Here is a 19,635-nt window from a genome sequence, read left to right as displayed (position 1 = left end):
GAGGTCCACGCTTTCTTCCTACCCCTTGGTTTCAATGAGTTGAATGGAATTAGTATTAGTAAGTATCATTTCTCTAGCTCTCAAGTATCAGCCTCTTAAGCTTGAAGACAAATCAAATTTCAAATTTCTAGGCTGTTAAGCTTAACTGGAATGAATGCACATCTCGACCCCATGATAAGCAAGACAGTTAGTACATTATGGTTGTTCTCGAAAACCGTTGATAGAAAATGGGGTTTAAAACCAAAAATGATCATGTGGATCTACACGGCCAAAAATAGCATACGCCTCGTTAGTGTGGTGGCCACAAACCAAAAGAAGTTACCGCTGAAGCAAAACCTGTAAAACTTTAACGACTTGCGAGCATTGCAATAACGGGAGCGATGCGTAGCACTCCATCGAAAGCTCTAGATGCAATTCTCGATCTGCTGCCTTTGAATGAATTCGTACAAATAGAAGTGGCAAAAAGTGGTCTAAGACTTAATAGGTTCAGGCATATTTCGGATCTTACTGGCCACATGAATATTCTGAAACTTTTCAAAATAGGGATCGTGTTAAGTATGAACGGAGATTGAATGAATCCGGAGGATAACTATGATGCTCCCTACAAGGTGTGTGGAACTTCATACTCCGACTGGGAGAGGGGAGTTCCTATGGTTCGTCAAGGCTCAACGATATTTTTCACGGATGGCTCAAAAATTGGTTCAAAAACTGGTGCTGGAATTTATGGCCCTGGAGAAAAATATCACTGGCTATGGGACTGTGTTTCAGGCGGAGATCTTTGCAATAATTGAATGTGTGAATGTTTGCTTGAGAAGAAGATACAAACATGCAAATATACGCATTTTCTCTGACAGTCAAGCAGCATTGAAAGCGATAAGCGCTTGCAAATGCACATCGAAAATAGTCTGGAATTGCATTCTTTCGTTACGGCAGCTATTCCAATTGAATACCGTAAATCTAAATATACTGGTTTCTAGGGCACTGTGGCATTGAAGGCAATGAAATAGCAGATGAGTTAGCAAAAGCGGGCTCAAATTCGGAATTCATAGGTCCGGAGCCTCAAAAGCTGGGAAGAACAAAACGTGACGGCCAATTGGATGACTGTCAGAGGTTTTAACCAGTCAAAAAGTTTCATTAATCCAAACGAAAAATCCACCAGAAAGCTCATAAAGCTGAACAAGAAAGGTCTGTGCACATACTCCGGCCTATAGTAACAGGGCACTGTCCGAGTAGACATCATTTAAAGAACATGGGTCGTGTTGAAAATGATATCTGTCGCTTCTGCAATCTTGAAAGCGAAACGTCGGAGCATCTGCTTTGCAGTTGTAGTGCGCTTTACATGAGCAGAGCTAAATTTTTTGACAAGAGATGCTTATCTCCTAATGAAATTTGGTCTGCTAATCCCGGGAATGTTATCGGTTTCATAAACCACATTATACCTGACTAGGAACGTGCAGGAGCAAATGGCTAGTTGTCTATAAAATGGCAATTGGCTTGCATGGCACGTATAATAAACAGGGATATACTACAAAAGTTCAAATTAATTGACAAAATAGTCAAATCCCCAAACAAAAAAAAAAGTATCATTTCTAATATCACTTAATTCTTTGGAATTCGCTCTGCGGTACATACTGCGCAGTTGGCCTGACCGTTGACAAGAATCGATTCAAGCAATCGTCATTTTCCAGGAACTTTTAGCTCATCAAATACCTCCTATCAATATAATGAAAACTTTGGTCGTAACAAGTTTAAATGATGCTAATGCTAATGCCTAATTAATGAGTTTTCCTTTTAATTTGGACTAGATAAACTGCAACAAAGTTTAACTCTGTTTTCTTCCTAAATGTATTTTGATTTATGTCCTCATTCAGCAATGTCTGCCATTAAAATTCCCAGCTAAGTGAAAAGTATCACCAATAAAGTGCAGTCACCTTGAATGCTATTTAAAAACTACCTTGGCAAAATAAAGGGCTTCTTTACCGCTTGCTATCCCTGGTATAGTGCTGACAACGCTTATTTGCTGCTGATAGAATTTGAGTGGAATTTTAGATGCCAGTTTAAAACAGCTATGCAGTTAAAAAGCGTATAAACAGCAGCGTTTAGTATATAAAATGTCTGACATGCCAACAAGCGGTTAATGTACTACTTATGTTAATGCTTATTGGTTACCTGCGTTTTTACAGCAGTGCTGTTTTCAGCTCTTTTCAGCAATCATTACTATTCAATTAAACTTATTGGTACGTGCTTTCTTTAGTTTGCCAAATTATTACTGCCGCCGAATTTTATCTTATTTTAAAATTAATATCTAATTCCACGATTTATAGACAATTACTAGCAATGATTTGTTTATTAATTTATTACCAAGAGTAACTGTAAGAAATTTAAAATGTCAGGGTGGATTCACTCACAGTTTTTTCACACCAAACAATTATTAAAGCACAATAAATCTTGTGTAAAACATAAATCAGCAAAAAAATTATGCAATCACGTCAACTTGTTGGAGAATGTTTATCCCAGACTTAACGATTGCCGCCTAAGCAAACAATAAATATTACATGCCTAAGCTATTAGTCAATTAAGCAGAGAGCATTTCGCCCAGCTAAGTCAACACCAACCAATCATCGACCAACGCTGTCAGTTCGTCTCAGCTCTGGTTTGTCCAAAAACTGCGAGGCGGCCAAGCACATTTACACACCTCAACGGCCTGTAATCATCGATCCGGTCGACCACCATGCATCATTTGTTTACCGACAGAAAAAAATGTGCCAACGACAAAAAGTAAACACCGTGCCGAAATGTTGCAACACGCCGCCCCCCTGATGATGGTCGATCGGTAGCCCTAATTCGACGCACCGCACGGTGGTGAGAGTAGAAAAATCGAACTTCCATGCGGAACATGCATGCATGGCTTGCTGAGATTTTAGCATTAGACGCGGTCGCGTCCGCGCCTGCATTTGTTTATTGGTTATGTCGTACCTACGGCTCTGCCGGCTGCTACTGTGTGTGGTGACTGGTGAGGTGAAGTAGGGCAAAATTTAAGTGCGTTATCTTCGAGAAGATTGTTTTGCACCGGTTGAAGGTGTGGTTTTATTTTTATTTGAATCTAATCTGGAAATGGTTTCAAAACAGTATGAATTGAAGTGTGTTTTCTTTTTAATTACACGTGATTTCGCCGGGCAGCAAACAAGTGCAAATGAACTTTTGCATGGGCCATTGTACCGCAATCGCTATAAAAGCAGCGCGCAATAAAAGCAATTCAAATAAAATAAAATCCGTAAATTTACAGTACCTGTTAAATAGGCGAATTAATGTGAACAGCTAATGGTTTTGCCAATTGTTTAACACGATACAATGCAAAACTCTCTCTAAGTAGTTACATTATAGTAATTGGAAATAATTGCTCAGCAGCGGGCAACATGAAAATGAAAAATAATTGAATTCTTCAGAACGCTCGCGTACGTGTTAAAGATGCTGAAGTTTTATACATCTCCAAAACAATCAAAACAGTAATTTTTATGGCAATTTATAAAAGGACTTTGCAACATCAAAGTGTGACTAGATAAACTCTGAGTATAAACTAGCTGAAACTATTGTAAAACGTGAATGGTGACGAGTCGTCAGTGACGACACATTCTACGTAAATGTTGAAATAAATGCTGAATTTCAAAAGCAAATATTTACGCAATCAATACATTAGCAAGCCATTGTTTAGACTTCCTTATGTCCAACTAATCAAAAATCGATCTGAATTACCCTAGTTTGTATCGAATTGCTTTCATTCCTCGCTTGTTATTTTCTACTGACAACAAGCTAAGTTTATTCGATTTAATTTTTGTCCTATTGAATTTTTACCAAATCAACCAAATGGGGCAGTAAGGACAAGCGACAATGGTAACAATGAATCTGCAAACACACTACAGTTGCAGTTGGCCATCCGCATCTAAGTGAAAGGTGTTTTATCTCACTTCAGCGACCTCCTCTGCTGTAGATTCCTTTCTTTTTGCTATGTAACAATCTAAGCTTTATTGCACATTAATAACAGTTGTTCTGGCGACTAAAATTGATCATTAAAATTGTTATGCAGGCACAGGTACAATAAGACTCATTTTATAATATGAGTGAAGAAGGAATTTTTGCTTTTGCTACAAGGCTATTGTCCCTATTATAGCCGAATGAAATAAAACACGTTCACCTGCATATTTGTGTTTCTACTAAGACGCTCAGGCAAAACTTTTCTGATTGTTTCGCACTGTAATTTGGAAGAGACGATTTTTAATGAGTCTCATTTGATTTGGATGAAAGTTTTTCTGTGACTAATTACGTTAGCTTACAATGAAAATTGTTCATTTTGAGACTAGTTTTATCAAAACTTATAATTTATTGGACACTATTGGACTAATTTATTGGAACAGCATTTTATGAAAATTACGGTCGTCGTGGAGTACCACTGAGTGGCCCTATTATCACCATTCCGTTAGTAAGGAAAAGACGATCACAAACATTGGTGCTGTGACTAGGATTTCCACTTCAACATAAACCAAAAGCCTGCCTCATGCAACTGAGAACATCATTAGTGTCGGTAGTTTGCGAATTGGGTCTTTGAATCATTGGAAAGCGACCCCGGTTTTTTGTCGAAAAAGCATCTTCTGACAAGAGGGACGTTTCTCGTGGAAAAACTATGTACAAACAGAATGGCCGGGATTGACGTAAGTCATGTCCAAGATGGTCCATCAATTACCAATACGTCCAAAGCAAGGTGTTACGATTACGGCCAACGGTGAGCGCTATTGTTGCCATGTTGACGTAATTTTCTTTCCAAAAGATGACGAAATTGATAACGATGACTGTTATGTTCAACAAGATGGTGCAACATGCCACACTGCGTCTGTTATAGTGGACTTATGGCGTGAGAAGTTCAAAGAATCGATATTATTTAGAAATTGACGTTTACGTTTCAATTGGTCACCAAGACGTGTGTCAATTGAGCGATATTTTAGTTAAGTCTCAATTGACATAAGATTTACTACCAAATAAAATCAATGAGTATGAAAATCGATGAAAATTTCTGTTTTATTTTAATTTCAAAGTATATCGTGTTTGCTGATAAAGAAAATTCCACCAAAATAGTGTTGAAACGTCGGAAAAACTATCGAATAGTGGCAATTTTTTCCTTTTATATTTATACTATTTATTTATTATTCTAAAAGATACATATTTCACCGACGAATTACAGGTTTTATAGCAGCATTTGTTTCAATCATCGCATCAATTCGAAATAGGCATTAATGAACGTTGCAATAAGTCGAAAGTAGAAGTAAGACGAAGATTTTGGTACATCTAGACTGACAGATTCGGCTAAGATGCTCAACAAAAGAACAAAAGCTGAATCTTCACTTTGCCAGTTTTGTTTTTCGAGAATCGCATCGACAAATATTACAATGGTAGTCTTTCCACTTGACGAAGGGAACTGTTGAAGACAGTGATGAAACAAAGGCGTTGATAAAGTGTCTCCAGGGCGAGACAAAACGTAAAGGGGAAAGAGCGGATAAGATAATTAGATAAGGGCGGGTAATTGAAGTAATGCTTATTAAGTTTGTATAACATTTTTCTTTATATCAACTGGGTGGTTTACGGATCGAACCACGCTGTAATGGAAGCCAATAATAACCGGATTCGAACTCCATTTTTTTCCCGGTTGCTTTAGATTTAACGTTGATTTAACGTGTTTGTACAGAATTTGTGGAGAGTTTGCTGTGATTGACTTGAAGAAGATCCGCTTCTTTTACCGAAAAATAAGTTTCTGATTCAACGAATGCGCCAACAGATATTGTCGCTTTGGATGTGATAAGAAGCCACAGGTACTGTCGATGAATCCATCTAAATTATCCGTTTGGCCATCTGTTCTTGGGTCAACAGAACAATCGATCCCTAGTTTTTCAAAGACGAAGCTTTCCACCGCGTTACTCTAAATGGAGGCCGCTACCGGTCGATACATTGGATCTGACCGATATGTGATTTCAACAAGACGGCACTGCTTACCCCACAGCACGCAAAACAATTGAGAGGCCAGCTTGGCGAGTAATTCATCTGATTTCATTACTTAAGAATAGGCCGCCTAGATCGTGTGATTTAGCACAGCTAAATCTTTATGTGAGATTACGTAAAACCACTAGTTCATACGGACAAAATTGAATTGAAGAAATTATTACTCGGGTCATTCGTGAGATACTAGCCAAAATGCTCGAAAAAGTGGTGCAAAATTGAATCTTTGGCATGGACCAGCTTAAGCATAGCTGCCACAAGCATGGTAGATACCAATTCATCGGTTTAAATATTAATATCATAAATTTTTGGCCATTTTTACAAGGTTAAAATATAATAAAAATAATTTGTGGTTTGAAAAAAATACTTTCAAAATTAAAAACAATTTCAAGAAGAGGTTGTCGTGCCGAGATTTTGCTGTAAGCCACATTTTATTCTTTAAAAAGATTTTGCGTTAACGTGCATTTAAAACAAATTCTGAATAATAGTTATATTCGATGATGAGAAGTAAATTCTTAATGGGTATTGAAAGAAAATTGTTTCACAAATTATCTATTGGTATTTATAATGAAAATTGTATTATATTTATGCATTGAAAAAAAAAATATAATTTTTTTCCATACCATTAAACTTTGAACGGACATTCAAAATTAAGTCACCCAAACTCTTACCCCATATGACCCCACATGCAAATATGGACGGGGGCAGTCCGCCTCTGTTCATCTGCTGAAGTGCTTGCCTTTCAATCGCTTCACTCGTCACGGCAGTAGCAGCCATAAAACTTGAGAAATCAATTGCATAGATAGGAAAAAAACCGCTTAGCCCTACCCGATGAAAGATTAAACGAATTAACGCAACGTTACGTCATTACTGTGGTCTGTTGTAGCCGGCAAACAAACAAACTCACACCAACTTGAAAGGTCAATTTCGAAACGTTTCCTCCCCTCACCTTTCTTCCGATTCGGTGGCAACCCAACAGTAATTCAATCAAAACTTCAGTGGACGCATTATAAAATCGCACTTACCGAATGTTCTCCCGACAGCTTCAGCAGCTGGTCGGTCTTCATCTTTTTGATCTCCGTCACGGAGGCGCAGGATGCGCGCGACAACCGTTTCTCCATCTCCCGTATCCACTGGCGCAGCAGTCGTGGATCCCCGTAGAACGTCTGCATCGGGGACGGATTGTACAAAGCCTAAAACCAAAATGGGCACCAACGGTGAAACTATACTGTCCTTATAACCAAGGGAAGCGCACTTACCTTCCGACAACAGTCCACGTCATCTTCCTCCGCTCGAACTACGGGACCTTCGATTTCGCCACGAGCTTCCCGGCAGCTGTCGAGCAGATTGGTGTCCATAATGAAGTTGTAGTTGGTCTGGAGGGCCGCCCAAAAATCGTCCTTACCGATGCCGGTCGCGGTGCTGCTCTGCAGGCTGCACGAGCTGTGGCTGTGGCCACTGCCCCACGACCGGCGCCACAGTTCCCGTTCGGAATCGCGTTTTTTCTAAAATTTTAAATAAAAAGTTGTTAGATTTGTATTTAATTTGCAACGGATACTTACCTTCAAGCTGCTGTAGGGTCGATCGATACGCAGTCGGTTTTGGGCCATTTCGGAACCCTCGGGAGGCGCCTGCGGCGGTAGGGAATTGAGCGAAAGTGAAGGTTTAATGAAACATCCGGCGCCATTGCTTGACGGCGTTGGTGGTTGATTTTGTGTGGTTCCCACCACCAGAGGTGGTGGTGGTGGTGGAGGGTTCATCCGTGATCCGTTTCCAGTTTGTGTCGAAATGGATGCCATCGTTGAAGGAGCAGCCATCACCGCCGGTCCTGACCCGGAGCTGGCCAGCTCCGGTTGCTGTTTGCTGCTTGGCGGCGTGGTTCGTGCATTTTCCTCTCCGGTTGGTGACTTCATCATTGTGGCGAATTTTACAAGATCCGGTGTGTGTGAAATGGGGTGTCCTTTTTCGGGTTGGGGGGCTCCAAATATGGTGCGGCTTGTGCAGCCTCCGGGTTCAGCTTCTCAGCGGGAAAAGAAGTGGTGGAGTGACTGGCGCTCTCCGAACTGACAGTCTACAGCGAGAGCTGGCATTTTCGGGTCGAATGACGTGTGATCTGTTCTTTTCCGGAACCAGAAATAGGGTTTAGATCATCATCTTCGGTTATTCACAAAATGAATATTTTCTTGTGCGAAAATCTATTTGGAAAAGAGAGAGAGGAATTAAAATAAACATTTTATCAGATGATCGATTTATTTGTTTAAAAGTAAAATGCTAACAGCAAGCTCTTCACGATCGCGTGTTCGAGAATCACATCAAAGAATTTCACTGAATCACTCAATCAATCAATCAATCGATCGACTGTCTTTTATTGAGGCGGAACGGCAACTACTAACTTTATCGTTAGACCACGGGTGCTTCTACATGCGTTGTCAGCTGAATGCAAATCAGAATAAATGTATGTTCGTCGCATGCAAGAAGGTCCAATGATACCTACTGCTGAAATGTTCAACAAGTCAATGTGCTTCGTTGTAATCACGTTCGGCGCCGGTACCCGCTTGTAACCACCACTGGCGTGGCCAGACCTGGGTACTAGGTGGGGGTTTTTCAATTTATTAGTTTTTCAATTTAACGTTTTTAAATTCTATTTTCTTGTCTTTATTTTATATTAATAAACAGACATATTTTTTTGAAAATTCGGCTGGGATTCAGTTAATTGAGCTTCGACTTTACATAAGATTGTTATGTCAGAATTTTACCACACTATTTTCTATGACTTTTCATGTTTTTCAATGCTTTTAATGGATTCTATCGCAATTATGTTTGTTTGGCTTATTACTTAAATTTTGCTTTAATTTAGGCTGAGCTTTACTCAATCTTGTTTGAACATAGCTTTATTTTAATATCAATTCAAAAACGTTAATTTGAATATCTGTCAAAGTTGTTACAAATTTCGATATTTCTTAGTTGTAATAATTTGAAACTTAATACACTAAGATACAATTATAAGACTGTCAAAAACAATTCATCTTAACCGAAAACGAAACAAGTTAAAAGTTAAAATCAATCATCCAAATCGTCTACCTCTCCAACAACAGTTAAGATCAATTTGCAAGGTTTTCATGCCGTTTTCGTATTATTTTTTCAGCAACTGGGGGGGGGGGGATTTTATTCATAGTCACTTATAATTGAAAAACGGCTGCTTTGTATTCCAGTAAATACCTTCCTCTCAACAGGATTTTTATATATTTTTTGTGCCAATTTTTTATCACTTCCGGGTTATTTTTGTATCATTTTCGAAAAACTTCAGAATTATTTATGAATATTTTGTCTTTCAATTTCATGTAACTTTTGTATCCACATGGTTAATTTCCGTATTATTGTTGTATCCATTTGTATCATTTTTGGGTCATTCTCATATTTTTATGTATCATTTTTGAGTCATTATTTTTTATTATATTTTTATGCCATTTTTTATTTTATTTCGAGTCATCTTCTGTCATTATTTGTGCCATTGTTGTATTATTTTTGTGCCACTTTGCATATTTTTATGGATATTTGTATCATTTTCGTAAATTTTTGTATTTGTGTGACTTTTTTTTATTAGTATTGTATTATATTTGTTTTTTTTTTCATATAATTTTTGTGTCATGTCCGTATGTTTTCGTATCCTTGTAGTACTTTTTGTATCATTTTTGGGTTGTTAATGGAACATGTTGTATCATTTTTTGTATTATTTTTCTGTTGTTTTTGTATTATCTCTTTTGTGTCATTTAGTGTACATTTTCATTAAAATTATTTCGTTATTTTTTGTGCTGTTATTTTGTATAATTTTTGCATCACATTCGTGTATCTTTTTTGTTACTTTATGTAATTTTTCATCATTTTCATATCATGCTAGCTGATTGCCCGATCTTACTCGGGACCCGTTTGTTTCTTGGCCATTTGTATATCTGTCATTGTAACGAAAATTGTCATAATGCGAGAAACAAAACCCTTTTCTTCATTTAAATGTGTCTACCCTTTGTCAGTTCCCCCCTTTTGTTGTCCTCCAGCCACTTGTAAATCAGTGTTCTTTTCGGTAACTCCCATAAATCGAAACAAAGCCTTTTTTACATTTTTGAACCTCTCCCTTGTCCATAACCACCATATTACTCCTTTAAAAAATCTTCTTTTGTTGTCCAGTCACTTGTACAACTGCTATCGTTCCAAATGCATGAGAAATTTGAACCTTCCTTTCTACTTGTAAGCGACCGTCTCCCATTTTTGTCCACCTTCTGCGCTAATTCTTTCATGTCAAAAATCATGTGTCCCAAGCTTGATGAAGAACCGTCCAGGCGTACCGGAGTTATAGCGTTATAGTTATAGTTATAGGCGTACCGGAGTTATACAATCTGAAAAACTCGAAAAATGAGTCTCCGAGTTGAATTAACGCTTCTAGCACGAAACAGAAATGGAAATTCGAACAATGGAATTTCCGAAAATCGTCCAAAAAAATTTTCCTTGGTTTTTGTCTTTTTTCGCATATTTTTGCATAGAAAATAATAACGTATATATTATAAGCAAGTATAGATTCGGTTTTCACGTTTAAACCTTAAATAAAAATTCTTAAAATCCATGTTTTTTTTGCTCTATTAAAAAATTCACTTTGTTTTTTTTCGCCCCCCCTCCCCTCAGTGGCCGAACACCGGAAGGACAAAAACTTTATAAAATATTTGTAATGGCCTTATTACATTTTTGTTATGACATTACGATTTTCTGAAATCCTATTTCTTTTTGTCGTTTTAAATCCGTTTTTGATCATATTTGTATCATTTTCATGCCAATTTTAATATATTGTTGCTGCTTTTTTTACCAGTTTTGTGTTATTTTTGAGTCTTGTTTATATTTTTTGTTACTACTGTTGGCATGCAAGTGATGCCATTTTAGTGACATTATTGTATGTTTTTTTGAATGATTTATGTGCTATTTTTGTGAAGTATTTGTTCCAAATGTGTTTCTGTAAAGAACGAATATTGAAGCAACTGGGAAAAATGATATGCAAGCTGTGAAAAATAACGACAGTCTATTGCATGCATATCTATTTTACCAGTTAATTCAATGTTTGTTCTTCACAAAAACACATTTACTCCCTTATAAGACATCCAAAAAACCTCGACCTTGCTTTTTACGAATGTTGTAAACCGAGCGAGAAGCCAACGATACCTACTCTCACGCGAGCAAGTATAAGAAGTATTGCATTCAACACTTATGTCACTCACGCAAGCATAAGACAAACAGCCGCTGTTGCTGCGTACAGCCATTCTGCTACCTACACACTCGTGCACGCACAGTCTCATATTGTTTTTCTGCCTAGCCCACTCGCAAGTCAAACAACTCGCGAGCAACCAACTACTGGCGTACTGGGATACAGACTTACGGGCGGGAGTGCGAGCCCTTGCGAGTGATCGGTGTTATTTTCGTTAGAACGAGTACGCGGATGTAAGAAAATTAGACCACACGAGTATGGGCTTCACAATACAGCTTTATATCCTGTTTGTAAATTATCTTCTTGTTATTTTTGTGTATTTTTGTGTACTATTTGTGTATAGGATATTTAACTATAAATATTTATGTACCATTTTCTGTAATTTATTTATTTAGGTGTTAGTCATTTTACATTATCTCTTGTACAAGCTTATGGCAATATTGTATCATTTTTGGAACATTTTTCTACTGTTTTTGTATTATTTTGAGCAATTTTCGTATAAATTTTGCACCACTTATATGCCATTATCGTTTCACTTTTATTTGTTGTGAGTTATTTGTATGTATGATAGTGCCGGCAACATGCTTACCGACAAAACGGCAGTAGGAGCCAGGTGAAAGAAGCACTACTGGACGTTGTTGAGTGGAGAGGTAAACACGGAGATCAGCAGAAGCAGGATAAGAATTGTGAGTGACGGCTAAGGTGTGGAGCTACCAACATAGGAGGAGGTTAAGAAGGCAATCAATGAGCTGAAAAACGGTAAGGCAGCTGGGAAGGACGGTATCCCGGGTAAACATCAAAAAGCAAGAAGCGACCGGCTGTACGAGGCAAACCAACGGATCATTGTCAGGATCTGGGAGGAAGAACAAATGCCGGAGGAGTAGTTCTATGACCTCATTTGCCTCAATTCTGCCTATAGGGTGCTCCCCCGTATCTTGTTCTGTACACTGAGACCGTAAACGGAGTCGTTGACAAGCGTCAAGCTGGTAGAATCGTTACACTGGCCCCGTAATTTTCCTGTACTCTAACAGCCGGCAGCGAAGTCTGTCGATAAAGAAGGGTAATGTCTAATGACGGTTTAAGCCCAAGATTTTGCAATTACTAAACAGGTTTGAGGACTACAACCTGCAGACTCATTATCTGTTTATGGACTTTAAGGCGCTGTACGATTCAGTCAAACGAAATACGCTGTGCTAGATAATGCTAGAATATGGTTATCTAACAAAACTAGTTACGTTGATTCGTGCGATACTGGACAGGCCACAATCGTAATCGTAAAATAAATAAATAAAATAAAACCGTGCTTCAGAATAGCGGGTGAGACCTAGGCTGCTGTCGTGACATTCAGAAGACCGAGGCAAGGGGATGCACTCTCTAACCGGCTATTTAACAATGCCTTGGAAGGTGCAATACAAAGAGCAGATGTGGAAAGGAACGGGACCATCATCACGGACTCCCACATGCTTCTTAGTTTTGCGTATGACGTCGATATTATCGGAATCAATCGGAGAGCAGCAAAAGAGGTCTTTAGGAGGGAAAGCAACGAGGTTGGGACTTACCATTAACACGAAGTAAAACAGCGAATTGCAGCCGCGAATTGGGCTTACTATGGATTACGTAGCCAGCTGAAGTCCCGTAGTTTGCAAATTCGCACAAAACTGGCGCTCTATACTCTACGGAACACTTTTACTATAAAATTTACTACTTTATTACAAAAATGTAATGTCCTAGAATATTGGTTTAAGAGTTATGATTTTTGAAAGAAGTGATGACCCACAAAATTGTAATATTTCTATTAGAGTTTTCTGGTGATTTCAAAATTGTTGCTGTTGCAGCATTCCTTAAAATTCTAAGATCCTTCAACTCAAACTCTACGATAATATTGAAAAATTTCTAATTACATTATTGTCCAATTCGCAGGTTTTGATAAAATTAACGACTTACTTATCACACGTACCCCATCCTAGGCACGCCCCAGCGATAGTCGCCAAGTTGAGTCAAATAAATCCATAAAAAAACAAACGACTTTCTGTGTGTGCTGCTTAATCAGCGCGGGAAATTAGCGCGCGCGGTCTGCTTGGTGCGGATTTCGTTGGCAGTGTTACCAGTACTATTGTAGTGTAATTTTCCACCCCAAATAAAAGACTAGCAATTCTGCTCGCAGAGCAGAAAAACGTACTGCATTCTAAGAGAAATCCCTTTCATCCGGAGACGATGATCTGTACGAAACATAGCAGTTTTTTTCCATTGGGAAAAAAACTACGGGAACAAATAGAAAGGGAGAGTGCAAACACAAATACGAATAGCAAGCAACGAAAAAGATAAAAAAAACTAAACGCATGGATCATTTCTCATTCGGAATTAGTTTTCTCTGGTGTGCGGTAAGGAGATCAGAACGCATCCCCGGCGGTGGCGGTGGTGGCGTCGGCGGCCGCGACGGAAGAAGGAAAATAAATGACCTCCTAACGACGTGAAGAGTGAAACGGAGGAAATGCAAATAAATTACCAAGATCCGACTCCGGCTGGAGGAACTCAAAGCTGCAATGCAACGCCGCTGCCGGTGAACGAACGGGGCTGGATGAAGTGGGTGGATCGAGTCGAGTCGAGTCGAGTCGAGTGCAACGGAAGACTATTTTGGGATCGGTAATAAACGGCCTGTGCGCGATCACACAGTGTGTACATTCCTTGGTTGCCCGGCCCGGGGAACGTCGTATTGCGTGAATGACAGTTTTTGCAGCGGTTCCAGGAACGCTGCGCTGGCGCTGCCGTCACCAAGTGCACATTCCTCCCTCGCTCCCGCTCTCTCTGTGCCTCCCTCCGTCGGTTGATCGCTGACTCAACTCAAACACCGATCGCTTATGGAGACCTCTTTCCCTTGGAAGCAATCTAAACTATTTCGGATTTAATTCGATCCGTACGTGAAACTATGTGCGCTGTATTTGAGATTGAACGTGTACCGTTCACTTTAAATTAAAGCTGGCGGTATTTCTACCCGGGGCTTAGCGTCGATCAACGGTAAAGCTCGTTGACAACGGGTCAAGATTACGGCATCATAGGTGATACTGCCTACCGGGTGGTATAGAAATGAATTTCTCTCGTAAAATCTGGGAAGCTGACTGCAAAAAGCCATGAAAATGATGTGCAAAATGCAATATGCAACGCTGCATAACGATCATTTCATCAAAGGCACAAACAGCGCGATCGTCGCACTAAACTCGAATCATAATCAAAGCAAAACTATGTAATCCCTTCACCAATGACGCTGCCGCAACGGTTTTTTGCGTTGCTAGGGCCTGCGCGCTCGGCTCGGCTTGGCTTAGCCCCATGATCATTTGTCGTCATGGCGCACTTTATGTCTTGTGGTGAAACGATTAAAGAGATTTAACATCCCACTGCTGTTTGCTACTCTACGCCACAACGGACGGACACGACGGATGGATGCGGCGAGACGTCTTTTTACTACTTTTCGCCCATGTTCCGCGCCGGCACGCACCGTGGAGAATCGATCATACCGCTGTGGGTGGGTTAGTGGTGGTAGAAGTAGGTTGGAAAGGGAAAAAGTGTCTGTGGAATTTCCACTCTCGATTATTTTCCACTGAGAGAAAAAAAAATCGGGCTACTAGCGAACTAGCTCGAGTGAGTGTATCATCACTAGACTCCTCTGCTTCTTCGCATAGCGATGACTAACCACAGCGGGAAACGCAAAGTGCCTTCGGTTTGTTTTTGTTTTGACAGACGGCAGCGACGCACGTCTCTCCTTTCATAGCGGCGCTTCCACGGCAGCGCAGCGGCTGATAGAAAAGCGATTACCGATGCACTTTACATGCAGTTTACATGTGTTTCGCATCTCAATCAAAGTGATGAAGTATCATCATCATCAGTTTCATCATCTTTCTTCCCTAACGTACGCGGTACGTGGGGAAACTGCACTTCATCTGGGATCTGCTAATGGCCAAAACAGTTTAGCAATCTGCATCCTAATGGACTTCTCTACTTTTTTTTTCATTTCCATGGCAGCATTTTCGCAACGATCTTCTCCATCGGAAAAGAAGTATTTGGTAACTTCACTTTCAATCGAGAGCACCATCATACCCTTACGCTTTATTTAGGGCTCCTCTTCACGCGGCACGACGCGACGGCATGGCACTTCTATACCCATCATGGCACACGCAACCAACCGATCGTTCGGAACGTCGAAAAAAACCGGGGCACGCGAGGAATTTTTTCGATTAACGGCTAAAACTAAACCACGACAGTGCGCAGTGCAATGAGCCGAAAAAATTCCCCTTCCAAAGTGGACTAGAAAACGGCGGCCCTCCGTCGGGACCACGGGGCGGTACGTACGAGGCCAGGGGTGCGTACACGCTCTGTTTTTAGGCAGCACACGACGACGACGATGGGGACGATGGGGACGGAATGGCTAGCTGTGAGTGCGATCTAGTAACACAGAAACGGACCAGTAAATTGAAACCTTCCAACTGCCAGTTCGAAAGGGAAAACTCCGGTGATCGGATGCTGATGTGTTAATTAACTCGCATGGAAAGCTCGACGAGAGCAACTTGTGTTCACGTGCTTTCGTTGCTATAGTTTTTTTTAACTACTATTTTGAAGACTGTTTGAATTGATTATTTTATTTTCGTTTTCTATGGAATGTTTACAATACTGATGAAAAATAAAAACACAACAATTTAGTTCAATTTTTGATTTCTTTCACCTCGAAAGAGCAATGCTTTATGGAGTCTTAACAGCGGTGCTGGAATTGCTACCGACCCGATACTTTGAGACGGTGAAAGACTGATTGTTCGGAAACAACATTTTAGGCATGCTCTTGTTCGAAATCCAACACTTTTGACAATACACGTGACACCCATTCAAAAGTTAAAGAAACATAACTGCGAAATAGACAGATTCTAACAATAAAAAATGGTATACAGTTTAAGGCCGAAGATTCGGAGTTTTAAGCAATTTCGAACATGAAAGTTCGTTACATTAAGATAAGTAACAGATATGAGAAAAAAACTGGGGAAAAAGTTGTAGAACACTACAACTATAACTATAACTTAATGTGAGAAATTGATGACAGAAAAATCGGAAGGGAAAGGATTTGACACCATAAATCATACAATTCTACTGAAAAAGCTTAAACACTATGAAGTAATATGAGTCGCTAATTATTTGATAAAAAACTATCTATCAAATGGGAAACAATTTATGGCTATTAACGGTGCTCGCAGTATTTTACGAACGATTGACACTGAAGTTCCGCAAGGAAGCAACATAGGTCCTCTTTTATTTTTGATATTCATCAACGATATTTGAAATTCCCAGTTTCCATGTTTCCCAAACCTTTCTGTGGACAATACGGCATTATTCTATCCTCGCACTAATGTTTAGTCCATAGTAAAAGACATCGAATCGGACCTATCATTGAATTTTTAATGGTAATCAACTCTCACGCCGAGGACCCGGATTCAAATCAAAACCCCGCAGAAGTTACGAATGACTCAAGCTGGTTAAAGTAACTATAATCTAACAAAAAAACTCCCTTCGAATCTAAAAAACTCTTGGGTTATAAACGTCTTTAAGACTTGACCCTTCTTTATCGACAAACTTCGCAGCCGATTATTAGAGCACAGGACAATTACGGGGCAAGTTCAACGGTCCTACTGACCCTAAAGGAACTGCTCAGCCGAGATTCGAACTAGTAACGACTGACTTGTTGGACCAGCATTGTACCTCGAAGCTAAGTGGGCAGTTTTTGTTTTAACCTATGGAAAACACAATACACTCAAGTCGCTTTTTACGCGAAGGATACGTTCCGCCTAAATCGAAACCGCGTAAATTCCGACATACGCGTAAAAAACCGCGTAAATTCCGAAATTCGCGTAAAAAACCGCGTAAATTCCAAAATTCGCATAAGAAAACCTTTTATATTCCATATCTACGTGTGAAACTAGACGTTTTGAGCACATCCGCACATCCAAAAATCTCGTAAAAGAAACCGCGTAAATTCCGAAATTCGCGTAAAAAAACCTTGTATAATCCTTGTAAAACCTTGTATATTCCAAATCTACGTGTAAAAATAGACGTTTTGAGCACATTCGCGTAAATTCCGAAAATCGCGTTAAAAACCGCCTGAATTCCGAAATAAAAATAGACGTTTTGACCACATAATTGCGTAAAAAACACGTAAATTCCTAAAATCGCGTAAACAAAACCGCGAAAATTTCAAAGTTCGCGTAAAAAAACCGCATAAATTTCAAAATTCGCGTAAAAAACCTTGTATATTCCAAAACTACGTGTAAAAATAGACGTTTTGAGCACATTCGCGTAATTTCCAAAAATCGCGTAAAAAACCACGTAAACTCCGAAAATCGCGTAAAAAAACGCATAAATTCCGAATTTCGCATAAAGAAACCACGTAAATTCCAAAATTCGCGTAAAAAAACACGTAAAAGACAATTCCAGGGTAGAGCTTTTCACTTTTCTCGTGAAAAAAAAATTCCTCAACGTCCTGATCCATTCATCGGCAATAAAAAGCAAAGCCTTGGGTTTAAACGTCTTTCTTAAGACTTGACCCTTCTTTATCGACAAACTTCGCAGCCGGCTGTTAGAGTACAGGACAATTACGGGGCTAGTGCAATAATCGGAGGTTCGAACATACGACGAATGGCTTGTTAGACCAGCGTCGTACCTCGAAACAAACTAAGCGGTAAAACACAATTCATCGGCAATTTGAACATTGAAAAATTGTATCGTTTAATTACCAAGTGTACTTTAAATACTGCATTTAGACTCTCGTCTTTCTTGTGACTCACATATTAAGCATGTATCAAGTAAAGTTTCATCGTTATGAGGTGTCTCCTATGTAAAAGAGTACACTGCTTTGTGCAGCATAAATCATTGCCTAACATGGGCGTAGCCAAGGAGGGGTTTTGCGGGTTCAAATCCACCCCCCCCCCCCCCTCCTGAAGAAAATTAACGGGGTTAGTTGGACGATCCTCATCGTCGTTGTCAGTCGCTTACAACTGGGCGGCCACTTTAGACCTGGTTGAGCCATCTCAAGTAACAATGTGAGTTTTATTGTACTCTTATGGCGGTTGTCATGACCAATTTTGGTCTTAAATGCCTTCATAAGAGTGTAAAAAACCCAAATTGTTACCTAGGGTCTTAACCGACTTCCGTCAGATGTACGACGGTAATCTTCTCAAGCAGTGTCTGTGTTGTTCGTGATTCGAACACCTCCGCCACTCTCCGCTTTCAGCTTGTACTCCGCGAGCACTCGTCAAATCAGAAAACTAGGGCCACCAGCGATCCCAATTACACGAACTCATCTACCGCTTCTGGTTCGTCGCTATCAAGGATTAGCGTTCGCGAAAGGCGCACGTTTCCTTTGAGCCTCCCTTTCAGCCAAGAATTTGGCTTCCTTTACCCTTCGACTGACTTCGCAGCCGGTAATTAAACAGGACAGGACAGTTCGAGGCCAACGATCCTACTGATTTCGCAACTCAGCGACTCGAAGTGTCTAAGAAACTTGATCTTATTGACTCTAGCAGCCTCTACCAGATGGGATTCGGACATATAACCAACTGATAGACATAGTTTTAACATCTATTTTCTTTGATTTCGATCCAAATATATATAATATCAAATTAGGAACACTCAATTTGAACCAAAATAACTTTTGACTGAAAATAAATCTCCATTTCCTGAATAAACTCCTTACCAATGCTTACGTGGCAACATTTCCAAGCTCGACCAAAAGTCGCTAAGGAACATCTAGACTAGATTTGACCCGGAAAGGGTAAGAAAAGACATGCAATATTCTCTGATGATCTGATGAAACAATAGAGAATTTGTTTGGATTCGATGGAAAACACTGGATTCGCTGTCCTAAGCAGAGTCTGCTTTCAAACTTTGGTACACTATAAGAACGCTTAAACATGGAGGATAAAAAATATCATGGTCCGGGGATGTCACTCCTGGTACAGAGTTGTTCCAATTTTTTGGATAAAATCAATAAAGAACCAATGTCGGATCCCACCGCTGTCACCACTTTGTACCTACAATTTTACCTGCTAAATGAGAGAAACGAATTTACCGTTACACCAACCACTTTGGTTGGACTTCTTAGAACAGAATCTTTATTGATACATTAAACCTTCGTAATTACAACTTTTTTCATATTGATATCGACTTATACAGGTCCAGTTATTTTGTACTTCAAATGGACGATGGACATGACAGTTCGTCAGTACTAACCTACTGTGAAAGGGGAGGCTCCCTCCTACTCTATGCGACTACTCCTCAGGAGAATCACGTTTAAACTGGCAGTTTATGCAAGATAA

The 19,635-nt window shown here is 39.7% G+C and overlaps 1 protein-coding gene across 1 annotated transcript in view; it reads right to left on the bottom strand.

Moving 5' to 3' along the window:
* LOC128743759 (klarsicht protein) overlaps nucleotides 1-19,635 on the bottom strand; it is a 505,034-nt gene that overhangs the window by 373,621 nt on the left and 111,778 nt on the right. The window contains exons 2-4 of the mRNA XM_053840420.1: nucleotides 7,605-8,237; nucleotides 7,302-7,547; nucleotides 7,068-7,235 (exon numbers count right to left, since the gene is read on the bottom strand). Coding sequence (XP_053696395.1) covers nucleotides 7,068-7,235; nucleotides 7,302-7,547; nucleotides 7,605-7,958 — 768 coding nt within the window. The 5' untranslated portion in view covers nucleotides 7,959-8,237. The remainder of the gene's footprint in view (nucleotides 1-7,067; nucleotides 7,236-7,301; nucleotides 7,548-7,604; nucleotides 8,238-19,635) is intronic.

The sequence above is a fragment of the Sabethes cyaneus genome, chromosome 3 (assembly GCF_943734655.1).
Source record: "Sabethes cyaneus chromosome 3, idSabCyanKW18_F2, whole genome shotgun sequence".
Taxonomy (NCBI): domain Eukaryota; kingdom Metazoa; phylum Arthropoda; class Insecta; order Diptera; family Culicidae; genus Sabethes; species Sabethes cyaneus.
This window is presented reverse-complemented; position numbering and strand designations above follow the sequence as displayed.